Here is a 23,589-nt window from a genome sequence, read left to right on the forward strand (position 1 = left end):
TGTATATATTTTTGTATATATTTGGGTGTATTTAAAAGTTTAATATATTTAAGGGTTTTTTTTATATTTTTATATATTTATATATATTTTTTTATATATGTATTTTGATACAGTTTTTTTATTTTCCTAGAATACATGTATTTCAATTAAAAGTTTTTTTTCCCTCCTACTGTCAGTCTGAGATTACGCTAATTAACCGCCGGCATTTTCCCCCCATAACCTTTATTCTTTTTAAACCCATCTGTACTGAGGGTGCCAATACTTCCAGGACTGACACCAGTATTGGTTAAACCTACAAACCCAGACTGCATCTAGGCAGCTCCGGGTTTTAATCTCCGCGGGGTTTGTTGTGGTCACGTGTCGTCCATGTCGGCCGAGCTGCTCTCGTCGGTGGTGACCAGCACCTCCCGGTTCTCGTAGGTCCAGAAGCCGTTGAGGTCGATGAGGATGCTGGTGACCGTGTCGCCCTGACCGCTGTTCACCAGATCCTGCAGCGTGATCTTATACGGGTCTCTGGGCTTCACCATGTCGAAGATCTCGTCCTGCACGCACACACGCACACACACACACACACACAGCTCAGGCAGTAGTACTGCGTAACACACACTCACTGACTGCGACTCTTAATTTCCACTTAGCCGAGTTTTATACTTTATGTTGCTTTATCAGCTCAAGAGAAATTGGTTAGAGGAGAACGTGTCAAACAATGAGGTCAAAGGTCACAAACCTTGACATCCTGAAAAGACACAGGCTCCTGTCCATGGATTTTCATCTGCTCCTGAATGGCCTACACACACACACACACACACACACAGTTACACTACAGTGCACACGTCTCATCAACTATAAAGTGTTATAATGACTTCCACTAAGAACCCTTCTTCTAATAAACGCTAGCGTTTGGGACGCAGCCTTAGAGCTGAAGTGCGTTACAGTGAGATAACGACGAGAGCAGAGAGCGTTTCCTCTCAGGAAATAAACTGAAATCTCTTTCTGACCCTGAAGAAGTAGTTGAGAGTGAAGACGTTGAGGTGGCCCCTGTTCTCCATGTCCAGCAGCTTGAAGATGTACTGCAGCGCTGCCGGTTCCTTTCGGTTCTCCAGAGCCAGGACAAAGTCCAGGTACGTCTTATAGTCCTGAAACACACACACACACACACACACACACACACACACACACACACATTACATTACACACACGGTGAAAATGAAAACCATAGTCTCTAACACAAAGTAAATCAAATGCTGTGAAAACTTCATAGGAAACTGTGAGCACGTACCAACAGCTGTGATATTGTGTGTGTGTGTGTGTGTGTGTGTGTGTGTGTGTGTGTGTGTGTGTGTTTGTGTGTGTGTGTGTGTGTGTGTGTGTACCATTTCCCCATCGTAGGTGAGACACTCCTGATAAACACGGTCCAGAAAAACGCTGGTTAAGGTTCCTGTGCCGTAGCGAGACAGCTCCTCTTTACTCAGCATCCCGTTATGATCCTTATCCAGGTTCAGGTACTGACCTACACACACACACACACACACACACACACACCATTAAACACAATGTTTAAAAAAAAAACTACTAAACCATGATACAATAATTATTCTAAAGGAATGAAAACATTTTTTTCACCGTAAACACGGAGTGCAGATGGAGCTGAGAACCAGTTGGACTCCTGACTCTCTTTGGAAAGTTCCTCGTCTCGGAGCTGCAGATTAATGCACATGGATTATAATAAAATTTAAAACTCAACACTCAGAGCTTCCGTGTTCATGAATAAATCTTCATTACCTCAAGCAGATCATCCAGAAAACTGCAAGCCAGGATGTCCTGAATTTTAATTTTCCCTGAAAAAGATTTTTAAACACCAGCATTAATGTTTAGCCAGCGGTTTATTTTCCTTATTAAGATTTTATAATATTTCCTGCGTATGTCAAGATTCTCAGATAAACAGGAAAACTATCACTTCGCTAACAGATTTAAAGTGTTTTTTATTTATAAGATCTGGAATAACGTGTGCTAATCTGCGTGCTCAGGAGGATCAATCGTTCATGTAAGAAGTGGGTGTGTTCTGGGTGATTTACAGAACAGCAGCGTCAGTTCCGTCACGTGAAACGTACACGTACAACACGTTACGTGAACAAGGTTTTTGCGTGTGCTGTTTGCTCATGCCATGTTCAGATCTCTAAGAGACCTCCAGAAGTCAAAAGTAAAAATTCAAATGCGTGTCTAAAATAACAAAAACAAAAAGTGGAAAGGTGTAAAGATTTGAAATGTGTCACAGAATACAATATGAACACGTGAAATAAAAGAGTGTGTTCTGTTCATAAGGGACGGAGAATGAAAACCTTTTATATATAAAGCGGCTGGTATTGGAGGTGTGAACATGCGGTCGGTATCTAGTGCCAATTCTGCTGTATTTATTATTGAAATTATTAAAATTAGTAGATTATTGAAATGTAGTGAAAGGAGTCTTTTTGTCTAAATCTGGCAGAAACAGAATTGTGCACATTTACTGCATGGCTAATTTTCATTGACTCCGCCCACTATTTCACACTTTTATATAGAAATGCCCTGAATTGTGTCGCGAAACCACACAGTGTGTGCTTTTTTTTTTCAAATAAATCAGCCTTTATTGTATAAACAGTAAGGAGTGAACGAGAGACAGGATTAAAAGCGCAGTAATGCTGCGGCAGATGAACGAACCCGTGCGCAGAGGGTCGAGGAAGAAGAAGAACTTGCGCACGGCAGTACAGACGTAAAACGAGTAGAAGGATTTCTCCAAGCCGTCCAGCTGAGGCAGAGTGGGGATCAGCTCCAGGATGTAGTTCTCCAAATCCTAAACACAAAGGAAACAATAACACGAGCCGCCGTTACGCTGCGTTCACAAACACACTGCAGCATGTGGCTATTCGTCAGCCAATAGAAAACAGTCGGGGGCGGGGCTTCAGTCATTCACACTGATGTGGAAGATGGACGAGAAGCTAACTGTGGTTGTCAGTTCATATACAGAGCTGTACGATCCACTGCTTATAATCTACACGGAGCTCATGATGCAGTGTGTGTGTGTGTGTGTGTGTGTGTGTGTGTGTGTGTAAATGTACTGATGCATCACGATTCTGCACCAAAACATCGTAATCTGACTTTTACTCACATCAGGACTATTACATTCATATGTTTTCATCTCTGAGGCTCTGATCTGAGCAATATGACTAAAATAAATCACGATACAGAACAACAACATTAGGAAGATCTACACGATCAGAGGAACGAGAGAAAGTGAGACAACAGGTTCAAAAAAAAAAAAAGTCAGGATCATATGATCACGTCACCGCGCCCTAATGCAGCCTGGAAGTTTCCGCATGGAGCCAGGTTTAGAAGAATGGTTTAAAAGCAGTGAGTGGTCAAAAGCATGAAGAATCGCACCACAGTGTTATGAATCGAATCAGGAGGTCTGGAGAGACTCCCAGCTCTGAGACACACGCTGTAAATGTGTGAGGATACTCACAGACTCGCGGAGAAAGCCCTGACCCGCGACATCGTACAGACTCAGCCCGATCCTCGTCTGGTGAAGCCACACTGACCATGAAACAGCGCAGGAGAGGACAAGAGAGGACAGGTTCACGCTTGTGTGTACAGCTTAATGTGTACAGCTTAATGAGCTCTCACACACACACACACACACACACACACACACACAGAGACTTGATAACGTATCCTCACACACCTTTTCTCATGACGTAATTAAAGAACTGCATGATGGAGATGCGTCCGTACGGGTCGTTATGAAGCAGCTTGGCGTACACTCTGGCAGTGAAGAACAGTCTGAGGAAGAGGAACAGACGCTTAGCATTAATATTAACATTAAACACACCGGACATCGCGCCTCCCGTTTCTTCTGTCCACCTACTTGCACTTTTCTCCTGCTTTCTCTCCGACCTTCAGGAAGCTCTCATAGCTGATCATGGCTTCATCACCGCTCGTAGGAGGCACTTGATGTTTATCGAGGAGAAACCACAGGTTCTGTGGGGAAAAAAAACACACAAGCATAAAAATATAACATTAAATTTAGCAGCACATTAAATTAATTTAAATACGTTTTTAATTTACAGTAGGGTTATACAATCAAGCAGCATATGTTAGAATTTTTGCCTTAGTGTGATTGCAATAGTTTTATTTTATTTAGAGAGTATATGTTAAACAGTGCTACTACAGTAATTACGGTAATCTGTAATTTATATTATAGATTTTCTCCACGCTGACGGACTTTACTTTAAATTATTTGTTTGACTTTATTAACCCAAAGTAGCCACATTAAGACAAACATCTCTCTTACAACACCACAAACAACATTCAAACACAGGACATAACAAAAAACACTTATAACAGCACTGCAAAGCTATTAGAAACGTTCATACTGGAACATGTGCATCTCAGCAGGAGCACAATTTAAAGAAGACATCAGGAGAAAACAGGACCAGAACACTTTCTTGCCTGTAACTCTTCGTTGTCGAGGAGCTCTCGGCTTTTCCTCTGCAGAAACACGGCTCTCGACTCCTCTCGCAGTTTCTGCAGCAGCACTTCATCCTCCGCAGGAAGCTGTCAATGCATACTGACAATTAATGTGCATCAACAACAGAAAATAGAGGAAATAAAACATAATATAATAATAGAATAATAGAAATTATAAAAATTAATCATTATAAAGTGAAAAATAACCAACATGAGCAAGATATAATAGTAATAAATTGGGTAAAGCAGAGAATTGTAGCTCAGGGGGAAAAAACATCACAATTAAATATTTCACAGAAATTTAATGTTAAAAAGTTGCTCAAAGTGTTAAAAGATCGAACAAATATAAAACTAGAGAAAAACTAAAGTAAATGTTTTAAGCTGCTTTTTCAAATTGTTATCTGAAGATGCAGCTCTGTCTCTCTCTGTCTCTCTCTCTCTCTCTAACAGCTAAGATGATGTGAACATTACAATGCTTTTCAGAAACTGGGCCCAATACAACAAGATCACCATCAGGATGAACTCTGCAGTGTAATTATATTAAAGTCCAGAGTTACTGGATGGAAGAGGACGCTCACTCTGTAGTAGAAGCGTGGGATGTGTTTAAATGTCCCGTCTTTACTCCCTCCTCCCTTCCATTCGGTGTAATATTTAGTGAAGAGCTCCGTCTCCTCGGCTTTCTTCTCTTCTTCACTCCTGCTGTCTGTAAAACCAAGAGACGTCTGATTTCACATGTTTATAAAGCATGTAACAGAGACTCCTGGACACTGCACTAGCTGCTTATACCAGTTACCTACAGATTTTATATCATTATTATCCATCTACTTCTCTTTGTTTTTCTTTTCTGGTTTTAAGGCAGGACATTTATTCCAGACTCGCCCATTTAAAGAGATTTGTTCAGTATGTTTCTATTAAGGTTTAAGAAAATTGTAGGTGATTTCCATATTCTTAGAAGCCAGATTTTTTTTTAGTGAAAGCCAAATATAATTTTATTTCAGCCTGAAAAAGCCCCAGACTTTAAAAAAAAAAAAAAAAGTACTCAAACCTTGTGCTATTAATTTTACATTAAGCAATATACTGGTAATTTAGTTTTTTGTATTTATACATATAATACATATACACTGTGTATTTATTAGCAGTTCTAGATCACTCTCCTGTGTCATTTTGCCTTTCTCATATTCACTGTTAGCTTGATGATGATAATGAATGACTCGAAACTACGTTAGCAAACTAGCTTATTAAATAAGTAAGATATCACACCAGGTTTGGCCGAGGCCAGTCTTCTTTTCAGAATATCTTTCCAGTGTGCACTTCTGTCGCTTGTCATTTCTGCAAATGTGAAGTTTATAAAAAAGATTCCGATAATAAACAGAAGGTGTACTTGTCCCCTTCCAGAACTTAACCGACTGTTTACGTTTCCGCGTCGGTCGCACAATAATGACGTCGAGACGCGAGACTCGTCGCGATGCTACTGACGTCACCCAGGTCGCCGCATTGCTAGTGATACATACATGAGGAGTTTAGGTAGTTATCAGTTTTCTGTTATATTTGAGGTTTTTAAATGTAAGTGAACCGTGTTTTAACTGAAGGAAGAGAAGCAGCAGACTCGTTATTGTGGTCTGGTCTCTAATTTTAGTTTATTTTATTGTGTTAGCGCTTTATATTTAACGAGAGTGACAGTAATGCATGTTCAGTGACGTCTGGTTTATTATAGCTAGTTAACTAGATGCACAAAAGTTAATATGAGTTCTTGAAGATGTAATTTGAAGTCAACTGTCATGTCATTTAACATAAAAAAATCTCTAAAAAAAAAAAGCTAGACATGTCAGAATTTTTGTAATTGTCTTTCCACAATTCTGTCAAATCAGCTAAAAAGCCAGTTTGCAATGGGATCCTTTATTATAACAAATTCAAGGACTTGTCTCAAGCACCTGTGCCCCCTACTTAGGCGCCCTCTTTATCACCAGCGCGCTCCGCAAAAGAATAACCAGCCCAGTAATCACCCCTACTGCACCAAAGGAGAGAGAAGACCATCAGAGTTTCATGGCACCAAGCACAGAGACTTCACTCCGAGAAACAGAACTTCAATCCCAAAATCAGTGTTTGCAGCCGGCAATGCCAGAAGAACTGCTGAGATTTTAAAGAGGAAATCAGGAGCGGATCAGGACCGGGATCAGGACCCGGACCAGGTCAGTACGGGTTCACTGAAAGGCCGGGCAGCTTTTACAGCTCAGATTCCTGATCGGGCTCTGAGCGTTTCAGAATGGAGAGATCTAAAAAGCAGCTCGTCCAGGCCGGAGCGCTTCGAGCTGAGGATGATGGAGGGAATGCTGGCTGACACTGAGGCTGACATCAGCGTCGCTAAATCTCTCCTCAACTACGTCGCTGCTGAAAACGGAACGCTGCCCTATGAACTGCTGCTCAAGTATCTGGCACTTTGTGTCTCTGGTGGCCATCACTCAGAAGTTTCCGACGTCTACGACATCATGAAGAGCTGCTTTAAGACTCTGGACACCGGAGCGTACAGTCTGTTCGTGAAAGGCCTGAGTCACACCGAGCGCTGGAGAGAAGCCCTGATCATCCTGGAAGACATTAAGAAGGTCATCACACCATCATCCAGGAATTATGGTGATGCTGTGACCGGGGCTGTTCTCCATGGCGACAGGGAGACGGCGTGGCGTCTGTATGGTGAGCTGATGGATCAGGGACTGATGCCCAACCAGGAAACATGGCGGTGTTTATTTGAGAGTGGTGTGAGTCAGCGTGCACACAAAGACGAACTCCTGGCCATCTTGACCTACATGAGAGAAAACCAGATTTATCCGGAGGAGAAGTTGGTCAGAAGCATTAAAGCGTGGTTTGAAAGGTAAGGAAACGCCTCATTAGGAGCGGAACAGTATGATAAATTCCCAGTAACATCAACTTCTATCCCTTTGCCCCTCCCTCACAAGCTAGTGTTGTGTTTGACTGTGTGTCAATCAAACAAGCCACGCCCCTAGATCATAGTGATGGTCTAACAACAGCTCAGAATTTTTGTTATGTCTGTTACAGTGTTCAGTATTAATGAGGCAGCAATTTTTGTGACTTACACCAATATATACACACTACTGTAGCACAAAGATAACTGTATAACTATTTCAGATTATATCAAAGTATATCATCACACCAGTATATCTTCACATCCCTACACCTTAAACAGTGCTTTGTGTGCTTTTATTCCCACTGCTTTTGGCATTCGTGAGTTCCCTTTGAAACCACCATTACTGCTATAGTTTCGACAGTGGAGAGCTGAAGACGTCGTGTTTTATCTCGTTACAGTTTACCAGATGAGAACTGGAGAGGGAAGTTTACTTCTGTGGACCCCGGGTGCGTGACTAAATTAATTTAATTCCACTACCATTTTTAAACAGTTGTTACTTTGATAAAGCTCATTTCTGCTGAGACAATTATGGGATTTTTGAGATAAAAACAGATGCTTTTAGCTGTAAATTCTGGAACGTCTACTAATGCAGAAATTAAAACACACTTATTTGACAGATTTATTAATCCAGAGCAAACAGCTGAAAAAATGCTAATGCTAAAGAAAGTACTTTATAAATGAAAGGAACCTGTTTGCGTTGTTGGACAGAGGAGTGTGTCGGAGCTGTGGGACAGAGCTGGAGTCCATCCAGCTGACGGAGGAGGAGTACAATCAGCTAAAACACAGAGTGATGGAGGACGTGATCGAGGGCCGGGACGTCTTCAATAAGACCACGCCTGAGGTTCGCTTCACTTCCTTTAACTTCTGTTTATGTCTTATTTCCAAACACACACTGCAGAAGGAAGTCACTGGGCAGGAGGAGATGTGCAGCACTGACGGGAATGCAGGGATCTGCACATGTTCTCACATTCAGGAATTTAAAAAAAAATAGTCTGTTAACTAGCTTAGTCAGACAGCTAGCTAACACATGTCCATATCATATTCAACTATATAGGATCAGCATCATAATGGTGTAGGAGTAGTGTTGGATCAGTATCGGTAAACAGTATCTGAACATTGTTGGATCAGTATGGGAACAGTATAGGAACAGTGTGGGAACAGTATAGGGATAGTATAGGATTAGTGTGGGAACAGTGTGGGAACAGTATAGGAATAGTATGGGAACAGTATAGGAATAGTGTGGGAACAGTGTGGGAACAGTATAGGAATAGTATGGGAACAGTATAGGAATAGTGTGGGAACAGTGTGGGAACAGTATAGGAATAGTATGGGAACAGTATGGGGAAAATATAGGAACAGTGTGGGAACAGTATGGGAACAGTATAGGAATAGTATGGGAACAGTATAGGAATAGTATGGGAATAGTATGGGAACAGTGTGGGAATAGTATAGGAATAGTGTGGGAACAGTATAGGAACAGTATGGGAACAGTATAGGAATAGTATGGAAACAGTATAGGAATAGTATGGGAACAGTGTGGGAATAGTATGGGAACAGTATGGGAATAGTGTGGGAACAGTATAGGAATAGTATGGGAACAGTATGGGAATAGTGTGGGAACAGTATAGGAATAGTATGGGAACAGTATGGGAATAGTGTGGGAACAGTATAGGAATAGTATGGGAACAGTATGGGAATAGTGTGGGAACAGTATAGGAATAGCATGGGAACAGTGTGGGAATAGTATAGGAATAGTGTGGGAACAGTATAGGAATAGCATGGGAACAGTGTGGGAATAGTATGGGAAAAATATAGGAATAGTCTGGGAATATTATGGGTATTAGAATAGGATGATTAATGGATTAGTGCTGGATTACTGTCACTTGAGACTGTATGAATATTGCCTCAGGTTGCAGTGCTTTTTGGGAAAGTTGTGCTTATGCACTGATATTGTCTCGATCCCTCATTTCGCAAAGTTGAGCTGAGCTGATATCCGAATGGATTTCCCCTTAAATGTAGCACCAAGTTGATGCGTTTAGTGTCTAAGGCAGTTTTGGAACCCAATTTTCATCAAACCGTTCCTCGCTTTCTTCCTGCCTGCTTTACATTACAGCAGTGACCACCAGGTGGCAGCGGCGTCACATCTGCGCATTCACATCACCAGGTCACTCCTCTTCATGGATCTGCTCACTTATTTACTGCTCAGAAATGAAGCAGGAATTTAAAACATGATTATAAAAATACTTAAATCTTTCAGTGTGTTACAGATGAGGGTCTAAACACTGCACATGCCAAGATTCGTTTACATCACGATATTTATACCAAGCACAGTGCTGCATTCTCACCCGCTGTCCCATCTGAAGGCTAACATTAGGACAGCTGTCTTCATCCTTATTTTGGACATTTGAGCAGTGTGTGTCGTGTGTGTCTGTCCCAGGGAAGGCAATCCCATCATTCCATTTACAGTGTGAGAGTTTCCGGCTCGTAACATGACGACATGGATTAAAGTGAAATGTCCAGCCGAGACAAGTTTAGTGTGTGACGTTTTCATCTGCTACAGATGCTAATGTAGTGAATAAATAATGAAAGCATATTGCCACCAGTTTAGCATGTGAGGAGGTATGGCCTAAAAAATATTGAATATATATATATATATATATATATATATAGGAATAAAATTGCATGTGTTTCATTTTTAGAGATTTTTTTTTGCTTTAATTGTTCTTGGTGTTTATGCTGCTTTTCCCAGCCGCTCAGTCTGCAGATGTAAATAGAGCGCAGGCCTGCAGACTTGCTGCCTACTGCCACATTTAGATGTGAGTTAGGGGCTTTCCAGGACACCCACTCTCGTGTGTGTGTGTGTGTGTGTGTCAGTATAGCCTGCATGCACACCAGCCAGATTTAGGAGATAGTCAACACACGTCTCCACTGAAATTCCCGCTGCAGCAGGAACACGATGGTTATTTATGTTTCTGTGCAAATCATTTCCACTAAAGTCTCTTTTCACATGTACAGTTTATTTATAATCATTATAAATGATAATATTACATGATGTTTAACGTGCACAGTGTTATTGTAGTCGCTTTACTCATTACGTACAATACGTTTGTTCAAAATCACTCCAAATATATTTATATGTATATGTAAAATATTTACATGCATTATATTTTCTTAAATTATTAAACAGTCACAATATTACTAATATTAATTTATAGTTTATATATGTATAGTACATTGCCCTTTGACTTTAGATGAGGCATTACGTACAGTATGTAAACGTGTGTACGTGTGTTTTTCTTCATATGCAGTGTTTTACTCAGGAGTAGGCGGCCTGGTGAGGCGAAGTTTTTGGGTCATTAGAGAAAGTGTGTCAGGTTTAAGACAAGAGATTTTAAGGGTCTGTCTGCAGGGCAAATGCAATATTATAATCTGTGATAAAATAATAAAATACTAAGCCATTAGATTACTATCATGGCGTGAAAGTTTAGCATCAGAACACGCTGACTTTTCTGTAAAAGTTGTGGACGTTGTGAACGTGGTGTGTGTGTGTGTGTGTGTGTGTGTGTGTGTGTGCGTGTGTGTGTGTGTGTGTGTGTGGTGAGACGCTCGTTTGTGGGTGTTATGGCTGAGGCACGTTCGCGGCACAAAGGGGTTTCACATTTCAGCCTTCAAAGGCCTCTCACATGAGTGACCATGGAAAGTCCCTGTGTGTGTGTGTGTGTGTGTGTGTGTGTGTGTGTGTGGCCTATAACCCGTTACTGCTGAATTGAAACCACCCCAGGACTCTGAAAACCCTCCCACGGATCGCATACTTTATTTAAAGCACACCGTTATAACACATTAATATGCAAATAATAATAATAATAAGCAAAAGTCTGTTGTATAAACCACTGTTAGTGGATTTCTGGGGAAAAAAACCGTTATGTTGAATGTGATGTGGGCGTTAAGCGAGCTGCACAGAGCTCTATGATGCCGTCTCATCCGGGGTATTCCCGTCAGTTTTCCCGGGATAGGCACCGGATCTGCTGATCTCTGTTTTTCCTGACAGCACGTTCATGAAGCTGTGAGACGTGATTTACGAAGCATCACGTCCCTTCCTGTTCACTAATCTGACATACAGATTATTGTTACAGAGAATACGGTGTGTTATAAATAGTGTTATAAATGCAAATTTGATGATCAGTTTAGTTCATTCATCTCGGTTCTGGATGCACATGGACCAGCATGCTGGTTGTGGAACGTTGATTTCCTGCTCGTCTATAAAGAATTCTCATCCTAAAGCATAAGAGAAAGTAAGGAATAATACACAATGGGCAGTGCAGTTACAGGAAAATAATCAACCCCGTGGTGGTGTGATGAGGCCTGGAAGCAGAGGTTATTCCTCTTATAGCACAGAGATGTGCACACAATTACAATCTTTAATTTATTAAAATTATTTATTTATTTATTAATAATTAATTTAAACAATAATTTATTGTGAAGCAAGTTCATTCCTGTTGTCACTTACGTTATAGCAGCTATAAACACTCGTTCCCTCACCAGCATCTCTTTTTTCTCTCTCTCCAAGTTAATAAGACAATAAAACGCAGCTTGTTCCGCATGTTAGTGAGAAACCGCAAAGAAGCGTAAACTCCTCTGTCCTGAAGACGTCAGAAAACTTAAAGTTACAGCTTTACCTCTGACTGTTACAAAGCGCTGACACTGGAGACTCCTTCCATCACTGTTACATAAATTACATAAAACTTATCAAGGATTACACACTTTATTATTATTATTATCCGTGCGTTTGCTGTACACGTCCCTGTGAATGAGCTGTTGCTATAGAAACAATAGCGTGTTAGAAAGAGCGCATTAATATAAACCTGTGAAGCATGCAGAAAGAGATGATTAAAGTTTCATAGTCATGATAAATGAAGCTTCTTCTCTCGTCATTTTCACGTAAAGTCACGCCGTCATCACGTTTTTCTTTAAATAAACGAGGCCATGTCTGCTCACTGTAATAGTTCTCACATGCAGCAGGTTCTGATTTCTACCAAATCTTCTGTAACGCTGCGTCCCAAACCACATGAGCAGTAAAATCAACCTTAATCTGCTAACAGAAAGTTTTTAGAAAGATAAAGTTTTTTAAGCCGTGGTGTTACATAACATTCTCATCACCTGCTTAAAGGTCATTTCCCTTTGAGTGATATTGTACTGTTTTACGCATCGACCCTCAAAAAACTCAATGCACCCCAAATTAAAATGATGAATAATTATCATTTATTATAGAGCGATAGTTCAGATGGTGTGATTGTGACGTTCGAAATGGTCGCTGTTCCCGCTGTGAGTGTAAAAAGTGACTCATGCTGTAGTGTTCAGGAAGAACAGACAGATTTACTGTAACGCCCGAACTTCCTGATGGTTCTTTATTCGCTTCTTTATTCTACTTCTTGTTAATGTTTAACATGAACACCTTCTTTATGATCTTTCCTCTGAATTGTCTATCAGAGCTTTTTATATTTTAATAATATTCCTGATAAATGTCCTGATAAATTGTCTCAACCAGCTTCATGATGGAGCTTCACACAGGAGACGTTTTATTAAAAATTCCCAAATCAGTCCTGCTTGTGTGAAGAGTAAAAGCTACTTATTGAAATTAAATTTGAAATACAGATCAGAGATACATACGTGGGCATGACACTTCTATTTCTGTTGTTCTTAGAAACAAATTTCAGTCATAAATGATATTTAATCTAGTGTCTGGACGTTTGATTCGTAGTGTAAGCGGGAAGGAAAGTGCCGTGTATGCTGCGTTAGTTTGTGTTTCGTCTTGAAATGAAAAAAAAAGCCATATGTACGAGATGTTCAAAACAGTTTTTGGCTTTAAAACTATAAATATTTCATCATTTCAGAACCATTTTGTGGCTAAAATGAATAAGTGATTTTGACTGAGTGGGATGTTTCTCTGTACATAGAAGCTCAGAACCGTTAATTATCCAGTGAACCCTTGAAGAAGCCCTTTTTATTTAAAGAGAGAGAGTGTGTGTGTGTGTGTGTGTGTGTGTGTGTGGGAGGGAGTGTGAGTGTTTGTTAGTTTACTGGGTGAACTATACAAACTCCAAATTATTGCTTATTATTTTCTTCTTCATACGTAGAACCTGTAAGAGTTTCAAGTAGATTTTTTTTTGGAAGTTAAGAACCCTTCTTAAGAGTGTGTGTATTAAGTGGGTAAGTTTGTGATACAAAACTTAACACTTAGAACCTCAGGAGTTTAACATTTAGCTTCTTGGTTCTTGGTACACTGTTAGAAAAAAAAGTTCTTCGAGGGTTCTTTAAGGATTCAAAAAAGGGAAGTTCTACTGTGTGATTTGATACACAGTTTTGAAGTTCTTAATGAACCTGAATGATGAATAATGAATACTGAAAGAAAAGAGATTTAAAGCTCTTACAGCTGCAGTGTAAATGATCAGGACAGCAAGTGTGTGTGTGTGTGTGTGTGTGTGTGTGTGTGTGTGAGTGGGTTAATGGTTAATGGTTATGCCACACCCGCTAAACACACACACAGACACACACACACACACATGCAGGGCAGAGTCACTCTTGCATACACACACGTGACCTTATCACCCAGAGTGGGAATCCCCGCACTTTCTGTTCTCATTGAGATTTGACATCGCCATGACAACAAACCTGACATCTGCAGCAACAAACACGCCTTCAGACACACACACACACACACACACACACACACACACACACACACACTGTACATATATAATCCTACTGTTCTCAAAAAGGATAAACATGACAGTGTGTGTAATTATAGCTTTATTTACATATAACACTTTTCGTCCATTTAAAATGTTTTTAAAGTGGCAGCATTTAACAGTTTAGCACACATACACACACCCACGCGCACACACGTGCATACACGTGCACACACGCACGCACACAAACACCTACACGCACCCACACACACACACACACACACACACACACACACACACGTGGCCATGCTTCTATTAATAATAGTATTGATAATTCAGGAATAGAAATCTATATATAACACTTTCTGTAACATACAGCACAGAGGAGCTTGTAGTGCATGCATTCAAGAAATAAGGAAAAATACACGCACACACACACACACACACACAGCTGTAGTTTTCTTAATAATAATAATGATAACCATCGTTCAGATTAAGGCTGCATGAAAATATCAGTGTAACACATGCAAAAAAAAAAAAAGAGAGAGAAAAAAAAAAATAATAATAATAATTAATCTGCATATAAAATGCATCAGTGCAGGAATTATTATTAACATAAATAAGAAAATGAATCGAAAGTTCTTTTTTTTAGAAGAAGAAGAAAGAGTTAATATAGATAATGGGGATAATGTTATTATTCCATCGATTAAACAGAAACAGTAGTAAACGTGCAGTAACACACACCTGCACGTTGTGTGTGTGTGTGTGTGTGTGTGCAGGTAGAAGAGTGAATTATAAAATTACAGAGCCTTATAATTAAAATAGTAATAATAATAATTCATCATTTATAATAAGAGCTTAATAACAGTAATTTTCTTTCAGTAGCTCTGTCTGTTCTGTTAAAGTGCAGGTTAGACGACTTTACTGTCCAAGTGGCAAACAGCTTGACAAACAGGAAGTAACACACACACACACACACACACACATATGCGCACAAGTGCTGTTTTTAAAAATGTTACAGTATAAGACATTAAAACAAATAAAATGTTTAATTATTTAATTTAAAAAAATAAAGAAGTAAAAGCTTGGACAGTTATTATAATATAATTATATTATTATTTATAATATAATATAATTATTTTATTATAATTTATAATAAAAATAATAGTAGTATACCTATCAAATATACAACCAGGGGAGAACACAAAAAGGGGAATAAAATGCAAAAATAAATAAATAAATAACATGCAGGTGTGCGGTTCTTCAGTGCCGCTCCTTTGTCCTGCATGCAGCAGATTACACTGTGTCCATTTAAATAAAGAATTATAAATAATAAATAATAAAGTTCAGTGTTTAAACCTGGAACACTGGAGGAGTAAAACTGGTTACTAAAGCCACGTCATCCAGTCAGACCAGACCATTCTGTCTCACACACTCACACACTCACACACACACACACACAGAGACATATTTAAGTGCACTTGTGGTTTTTCCCTCATATTCTTTTTGTGTTTGGTATCAGAAACTTCTAGAACGTCATCTGTAAATTTGCACTGATAGAACTGAAAGCATGTGTGTGTGTGTGTGTGTGTGTGTGTGTGTGTGTGTGTGTGTGTGTGTTCTGCTGCCAACACTGGTTTAGAGAGGCTTTTAGTTTTGGATAAACACAACAATTGGTTCCTCCTTCCTACACACACTCAGACAGACAGACAGGTAAGTAGAGACAGACAGATTTGTAGAGACAGACAGATAGACAGATGTCTGGAGACAGACACACATGTAGAGGCAGACAGAGACGAGTAGAGATAGACAGATATGTACAGACATGTAGAGACAAACGTGTGTTAAGACAGACAGGTACACACAGAGAGACAGACAGACAGCTGTGTACAGAGTGATGTACGGATAGAAAGACATGTACAGACCTGCAGAGAGACATGTGCATACAGACAGACATGTAGAGACAGATGTGCACAGGCAGAGAGACAGGCAGAGAGACAGGCACGTGTGCAGACAGTCAGGTGTGTAGAGAGAGACAGGCAGAGAGACAGACACGTTAGAGTCAGCCGTGCACAGGCAGAGAGGCAGACAGACAGACAGGCAGAGAGACAGGCAGACAGACTGAGAGAGAGACAGGCAGAGAGACAGGCAGAGAGACAGGCAGGCAGAGAGACAGGCAGAGAGACAGGCAAAGAGACAGGCAGAGAGACAGGCAGACAGACTGAGAGAGAGACAGGCAGAGAGACAGGCAGAGAGACAGGCAGGCAGAGAGACAGGCAGAGAGACAGGCAAAGAGACAGGCAGAGAGACAGGCAGAGAGACAGGCAAAGAGACAGGCAGAGAGACAGGCAGACAGACAGACAGATATGTACAGTACATACAGTAGTGAGTGATAGATATTGGGAATTGGATGGTAATAATTGCTTTATAAGCGATTTATTCCACTTGACCTGTGAGACGTGACCCTGAGACACCTGTCTGTCTCTCTAGCAGCAGTGAGAAGATGGTGGATCAGAGGATGTTTAAGGGGCATTTCAGCTGCTGTGGAGCAGAACAGTGCCGCGTTCTTGTGTTCTTGTGCTTGTGTAGTAAATCTAGCATCGTGTCTTTAACCAAAGGTCCTCATCTGTACACACGCACACACGCACACACAGCTGTTCATCTGCACACACACATCTGCTCGTCTGCACACACACACGGCTGCTCGTCTGCACACACACACACACACACACACACAAACATCTGCTTGTCTGCGCACACACACACACACACACACTGCTTCTCATCTGCACACATACATACACACACGGCTTCTTGTCTGCACACATACACACTTCTGCTCATCTGCACACACACAGTATCTTGTCTGCACACACACACACAGCTGCTCACAGACAGAATGAAGATCAGCATGGCCTCTGACTTGTAGGTCACGGAATTCACAGACTTCCTCCTCGGTTTTCTTCCTTTGTTTTGGTTTGAATGGGACGCTGGCGTGTGGCCAAGAACATACTGAACAGAGCATGAAACGCAAACAGAGCGGGGAAATTCCAGCTGGAGCCGAGCCAGGAACGCTCCACCCTCACCTCGGAACTTCACCTTCACACACACACACACACACACACCTCGGAACTTCACAACACGCACAATCCACACGATCTTCTCATGCCACATTGCATTCCATGGTGGTGTGTTTGTTTACATTACACAACACTGAAGTCCTGCAGCCTATACACACACATGCACACACAGCACACACACATGCACACACAGCACACATGCACACGCACAGCACAGCACTCACAGCAGACACACAACACACACGCACAAAAGCACAAAACTTAAAGTTACAGCTTCACCTCTGACTGTTACACAGCGCTGACACTGGAGACTCCTTCCATACATGTTACATAAACATCTCCTTACAGAAAACGTTCGCAGTACACGTCCCTGTGAATGAGCTGTTACTATAGAAACGATAACGTATCAGAGCGAGTGCATTAATATAAACCTGCGCTACTGTCAGAGCTGCTGTTCTAGAGAATTAATCAACACCTGACGACCAATCAGAGTGCAGAACTCAGCAGCAGTGTGTAATATTTTAATAACGTATCTATATTTTGTTCAACAGTGATATGAGTTTATAAAGAAAAACATCATCATGTGATTCTTCTCTGAATTATTTTCCTCTCAGATTCCAGAAATAACTTTGTGACTGTTTTCACAGGAGCTGGAGAGTTTTAAGAGCTTTGTGCAGAAAAGACCTGCGTTTGATGTGGTGATCGACGGCCTGAACGTAGCGAACATCACACCCAAGTGTGTAAAATCAGAGACGGTGAGTGTTCAGCGTGTTCGGTGTGATTCCGCTCGATAAACTTTTCAAACTCTGATCCAGAAAATACACAGCGGTGGCAGACTCATCTGTTTAACCCTTTCATCTGTTTAACCCTTTCATCTATTTAACCCTTTCATCCCATTAGATTCTGTTATAAAAAGGTAGAAGTGATGTTTAAATGTGAAATGTTACTGGTTGAATCGGTGTGTATTCAGGGATGTGTGATGATTTAGTCAGGTTTAGAGCACCATGCTAGCTAGCGACATTAGCCTCGTAGCTGGACACTAACGAAACAAACTTCAGACTCGGGTTTCGTCTGATTTGTGGTAGAGGAGGACGTTTCATTTTTCTTCCATTAAGACAGTGGATTCTAAAAATAAAAACAACTCGGAAACGTATTTATTAACCTAAAGAGGTATTTGTTTAGTTTATTAAAACAGCAGAATAAATAATTAACATGCAACCCTTAATGTTAACTTTAAATATTTAACGTATTACTTTAATACATCATCGTGACTGAATATCTTGCACTTTCCACACATTTTTTTGCCACATCAAATTTTTTAAAACAGTAAAAATCACCAATAATAAGTATTTATGTATGAAATTATCATATAATTATAAGTAATATGTGTGTTATTATTAATTTGTGGAAATGCTAGAGTAACCAGTAAAGTCTGTAAAGTGTTTGAGAACAGCTTTTAAATGAAGAAAACCTTAGTGTGAAATATAACTGCATGTTAATTGTGTAGATTAATCTGACGCTTTTCACTCAGAGAGCTTATTAATTCAGAAAACCCACAATTACTCATCGCTGAAGAAGGGAAAAGCCTTCTGATTAATTAAGCGCCTCCTCCACGGGTGTGAGTGCGAGTCCCTGCTGGTTTTATTTTTGCGTCTGACCTCGTTCCAGTTTTCTGTTCTCAAAATGTTTCTTGGCTTTGAGTAGTCAGCTATTTTCAGTTGTGTTATTCCCCCGCTCTGTCCATTTCACCCACCAGCGTCAATGTAGAGATGAGCGAGCGCTTCATCTACCTCCTTTTAAGGTCTACTTAAAGGGAAAAGGTCAAAGGTCAGCCACTAATGCAGGGGTGTCTGACATACGGCCCGGGGCCAGGAACCGGCCTGATAAAGGTTCTAATCCAGGCCACGAAATGAATTCACAGCCTGTGTTCTAAATTAAAATCATCTGGACGGCAACTGAATTGAAAGATTTGTTTAAAAAAGTGCTGTTATTCCACTAGGGGGCGAACCAGAGCAAGAAACTCAGCTACTCATTAAATATGCAAATGATTGGTAATTCTTCATTAGCGAGATAAACGTGTTGCTGGAAACATGTCTGTTTCTGAAAGAACTCATTTAGCAGTTTCACAGCACTGAGGGTGAATACTTACGCAATCGTGGTTTTTTTCATGGTTACGGTTTTTATTTGTAGCGTTCAGATAAACGCAGATTAATGGACTCATTTACGAGTATAATTTATGTTTTCTTTAAACCTTCATTTGATTTGATTTGAGCACTTTTGGCATTTTTCACTCATTTGAGACAGAAAGCTGAAGGTTAAAGAAGATGATTGAGGTTATTAGTGGAGGAAGAGCAGATTTCTGAGTTGTTTGTCAGTAAGTCTGGAATCACACACACAATGACACGGTTAATGAGGTGTGAAGTATGATACGTGGTCAGTGAGTAGACGAGGGTGTGTTTCCTCTGTTCTCTCTCACGCTGCAATGATCAGCAGCTGTTATCATTTCTGCTAATTCATTATAAGGAAGTGAACTGTGTCCTGTACGCGAGCTGGAAATCACCACACTCACCAGAACGACCTGTTTAACACTCAAACTTTAACCCCGTGATGCGAAGAGGAAAGAATCAGCACAGCACTAAAGATTCAGTGAAAAGGAGAGTACACTAGTCCAGCGTCATGTGGGTCAGAACAGCCGTAGGTTTCCTCGTGACTGGCGTGATACCAACACGGGTACGATCTGCTGCACCCTCAGTGTGTATGTTTCAGCTGGAAATGTAGAACGTCTACCTTTACGATAATGTAACGTACGTAACTGCAGTACCTGTCCCATTAAAGCTAATTAAAGCTAATTAAAGCTACGCTACACGCAATTAAAAGATACACAAGAAAAGTACAGAAGAGATGAAGAAGAATACTGTTTACTAATTTTATTTCTCAGAGTGTAGACCATCAACAGTATAAATAAACTATAAATGTCAGCATGTATCAAAATTTATAATATATTAAATATGTACTTGAATAAAATATAAAAATACAACAAGCTACAAAATATACATAGCAAATAATTTATAATAAATATATATTAAAATAAATGTTAAAAATATGAATAAAAATGTCTAAAAAGCATATAATCTAACAAAGTATAAAATATGTACATATATAAATATCTTCAGTAATGCATAATAACCTGTTTCTAGTTTAAAATTGGCTTATTCTACTAGCAAACATTTTTATTTCTGAACTGTGTGTCAGAGGAAAATGACACTAAAATGTCTAGCGATAGGTTTAATCATCTAATGACTGACTAAAGTGATGCGCAGCCTCCGTATATAAATAAATATAAATATCAGATGTAAGGTTACAGAGAACCCTGTGACTTTCAGCAGATAAGCGACTAATGTCCCGTCTTTTTCCCTTTTCCAGAAAATGTAAAGTGAATGTAAAGCGTTGAGGATAAAAACAAACTGCGTATTTGTTCAATATTCGTCCCGCAGCGTTGACATTTGATTACAGGTGTTTATAGAAAGCGGTAAAACCGGGACCATGTTCCCCGGCTGAGCATCACTTCCTCGTCTGTTAATTACAGTACGCTATCACGCTGCTATTCATAACTCCAGGAAGAAGGATGTGACTCTCTGCACGGCTCGTTCTTCTGTCACCGTGCAACATTCCAGACTTTTCCTCAGCTGGTTATTATTAGCACCTGGACTTTAACTCGGCGCATTTCCTTCACTTGTATAAGACGCAGATTCCTCTGCACCAGGAAGCGCGTCCAGTGTGCAGTGTGGGGATGAGTCACTTTCCCACCCGCTGCTGTGCGATTCTCACCCCGTGGGGCTCAGACGCATCAGACACAACACGAGGGGAATTCCTCCAGACAAATCCTGTGAGCAACGCATCATCATCATCATCATCATCCACGTCATCATCTTCATCACTCACATCACCACCTTTATGAACAAACATCAAATTTTATCATCTTCATCACCTTCATCACCTTCATCACCACCCTGATGAATAAACATCACATTTTCACATCATCACCTTCATCACCACCCTGATGAATAAACATCACATTTTCACATCATCATCATCATCACCTTCATCACCACCCTGATGAATAAACATCACATTTTCACATCATCACTCAGAACCATAATTTCATCAACAGCTTCCTTTTTTCCCAAAACTAACATCATTGCTGACCGTAACAGTGCTGAGACATGAATATTATTGCGCAGTAAGTAGAATATTGTGCTTAATTGTGGAACAATAAACTTTTCTGAGGAATTTTTGTTATTGCAATACATATATATATATATATATATATATATATATATATATATATATATATATATATATATATATATACATATATGTCTTTTTTTTTTTTATATATATATATAGTGGACTAATAACATTTGTTTTGGTGTCTAATTTTTGTGTCGATGAGAACTTTTTGGGTTTTTTTTTGTTTGTTTGTTTTAACCAATTTTACATATAATGGACTAATCCCTTGTTTACACAGTGGGCTTATGACTTTTTTTTTTTACTTATAGCATTTGTTTTTTTATTATTAAAATTAAAATATAAATAATGTATATAATAAAATTTAAAAAGATGTAAATATATATAAATTAATTTAAATAATTTATTCAATCATTATTATTTTTTAGACTGTTAAATAGTTAAATAAATACATAGATACATTCACCAGCCACTTTATTAGGAACACCTCAAATGATCCAAGTAATTATCCAGTCAGCCAATCATGTGTCAGAGCGTAACGCGTAAAATCACACAGTCAGGTTTCTGTTAATGGTCACATCTAACCGCAGAATGTGAACAAATCTCAGTGATCACTCAGTGAGTGTTGGTGGCAGGCAATCTGGGTTGAGTATGTCAGAAATCTCCTGGGGTTTTCCCACACACACACACACACACACAGAATGGTGCGAAAAACTAAAACCATCCAGTGAGCAGCAGGTCTGTGAGCGGAAACGCCTTGTGTTGCAGACTGATAAAAGTTTATCTAGATAAAGTTCAGTCTCTCTGGAGCTCCACTAAGCAGCGTTTTCTCTTCCATGTAAACACTGGATAGAACACAGTGTGTGTGTGTGTGTGTGTGTGTCCTGTAGCTGTTGGCGGTGGTCTCAGCGCTTCAGGGTCTGAATGTTCTGGTTCTGGGCAGAAAACACATGCAGCAGCCGTCACGTAACTGGAACAGACACAACATGAACCAGATCAAACAGAAAGCACACTGCTTCTTCACTGAGAACATGTGAGTGACACACACACCACACTGCTGATGTGTATCCATATCCAGTAGATAAACTGGAGAAAAATAAATTTGTCCGGAGTGTATAATTAATGTGAAATAGCAGAATAAACTCTAAATAACATCAGGAAATCTATTACACTGATAATGACGTAGATAACACAGATAACGTACATCTTTTCTATTTATTTTTCCACACCCTGTTCTTTCATGAGACTTGTGATGTCACACAGTAAACACGTCCTGGCTGTTTCTCTGTCCTGATCTCAGCTCGGAGGACGACCCGTTCCTGCTCTACGCTGCATTGCATTCTGGGAACCACTGTAACTTTGTGAGCCGGGACCTGATGAGGGATCACAAGGCGTGTCTCCCGGACAGCGCCACACGACGCCTCTTCTTCAAGTGGCAGCGAGGACATCAGCTCGTGCTCAGCAACTTCATCCCGGGGAAGAAGATCCGCTTTCAGGTGAGTACAAACACAGAAACACAGAAGTGAAGCTACATGTATCTCTACACGTATATCACACATGGTTTCCTTCTTTTTTTATTTTTTTCAGAGGACGTCACGCTATGATACGATAGTCCAGAGTCACGGAAAGACGTGGCACGTACCCTACGATGAGGACGGAGGAGAGCGGAGCACGTATGAAGTTCCACAGAGGTGGCTGTGTCTCAGTAATGACGTGTGAAATGTGTACTAACTATACAGATTAATAAAGAAATGGATTTGCTGGTTAATGTGGTGTGTGTGTGTGTGTGTGTGTGTGTGTGTGTGTGTGTGTGCGCACTGCTTAGGAACCAATAATAAAGAAATAAAGGGGAAGAAATAAGCAGAATTGGTTTCTGTGTGATAAAAGCTTTGAAATGGAATAAACTAATATATACACAATCATTATGCCTCATAGATGCCTTTAAATATAAGATGAAGGAATATAATGTAATAAAATAGTTATAAAGATAATATAAGATGTTTTATGTGTGTATTTCCTGCACATACTGTATATTTACAGTGATTTTTATTCTTTTCCACAAAAGCTGAGGTCAAACATTTGACCATTTACCAATATAAATGTGAATTTGACATTGGTTTCAGTCTAACAAACATGTATATTAACTATTTCG

At 39.9% G+C, this 23,589-nt stretch overlaps 2 protein-coding genes across 4 annotated transcripts; one reads left to right on the top strand and one right to left on the bottom strand.

Annotated features, from left to right (window-relative positions):
• Positions 1 to 172: 172 nt before the first annotated feature.
• Positions 173 to 5,949, bottom strand: ppp2r3c (protein phosphatase 2, regulatory subunit B'', gamma). The gene is made up of 13 exons (XM_026925998.3): positions 5,764 to 5,949; positions 5,082 to 5,206; positions 4,486 to 4,590; positions 3,902 to 4,014; positions 3,719 to 3,816; positions 3,500 to 3,570; positions 2,698 to 2,830; positions 1,783 to 1,838; positions 1,624 to 1,699; positions 1,374 to 1,510; positions 999 to 1,136; positions 728 to 787; positions 173 to 542 (listed from the first exon to the last, which is right to left on the bottom strand). The coding sequence occupies exons 1-13, from the start codon at positions 5,828 to 5,830 to the stop codon at positions 354 to 356; spliced, it is 1,368 nt and encodes a 455-aa protein (XP_026781799.1). The 5' UTR covers positions 5,831 to 5,949; the 3' UTR covers positions 173 to 353.
• On the top strand, positions 5,941 to 23,583 carry prorp (protein only RNase P catalytic subunit). 3 transcript variants are annotated; one of them, XM_053237607.1, is made up of 9 exons: positions 5,941 to 6,027; positions 6,372 to 7,369; positions 7,822 to 7,869; positions 8,132 to 8,264; positions 17,837 to 17,944; positions 20,953 to 21,075; positions 22,328 to 22,470; positions 22,738 to 22,933; positions 23,025 to 23,583. In XM_053237607.1, exons 2-9 carry the CDS (start codon positions 6,390 to 6,392, stop codon positions 23,154 to 23,156), a joined length of 1,863 nt encoding a protein of 620 aa, XP_053093582.1. In that variant the 5' UTR covers positions 5,941 to 6,027; positions 6,372 to 6,389; the 3' UTR covers positions 23,157 to 23,583. The 3 variants fall into 3 exon arrangements, with proteins under 3 accessions (XP_053093582.1, XP_053093581.1, XP_026781797.3); XM_053237606.1 differs by having other exon boundaries at positions 5,958 to 7,369; positions 23,025 to 23,580; XM_026925996.3 differs by lacking the exon at positions 20,953 to 21,075 and having other exon boundaries at positions 5,959 to 7,369; positions 23,025 to 23,488.
• Positions 23,584 to 23,589: the final 6 nt, after the last annotated feature.

This window comes from Pangasianodon hypophthalmus, chromosome 10, assembly GCF_027358585.1.
Source record: "Pangasianodon hypophthalmus isolate fPanHyp1 chromosome 10, fPanHyp1.pri, whole genome shotgun sequence".
NCBI classification, from domain to species: Eukaryota; Metazoa; Chordata; class Actinopteri; order Siluriformes; family Pangasiidae; genus Pangasianodon; species Pangasianodon hypophthalmus.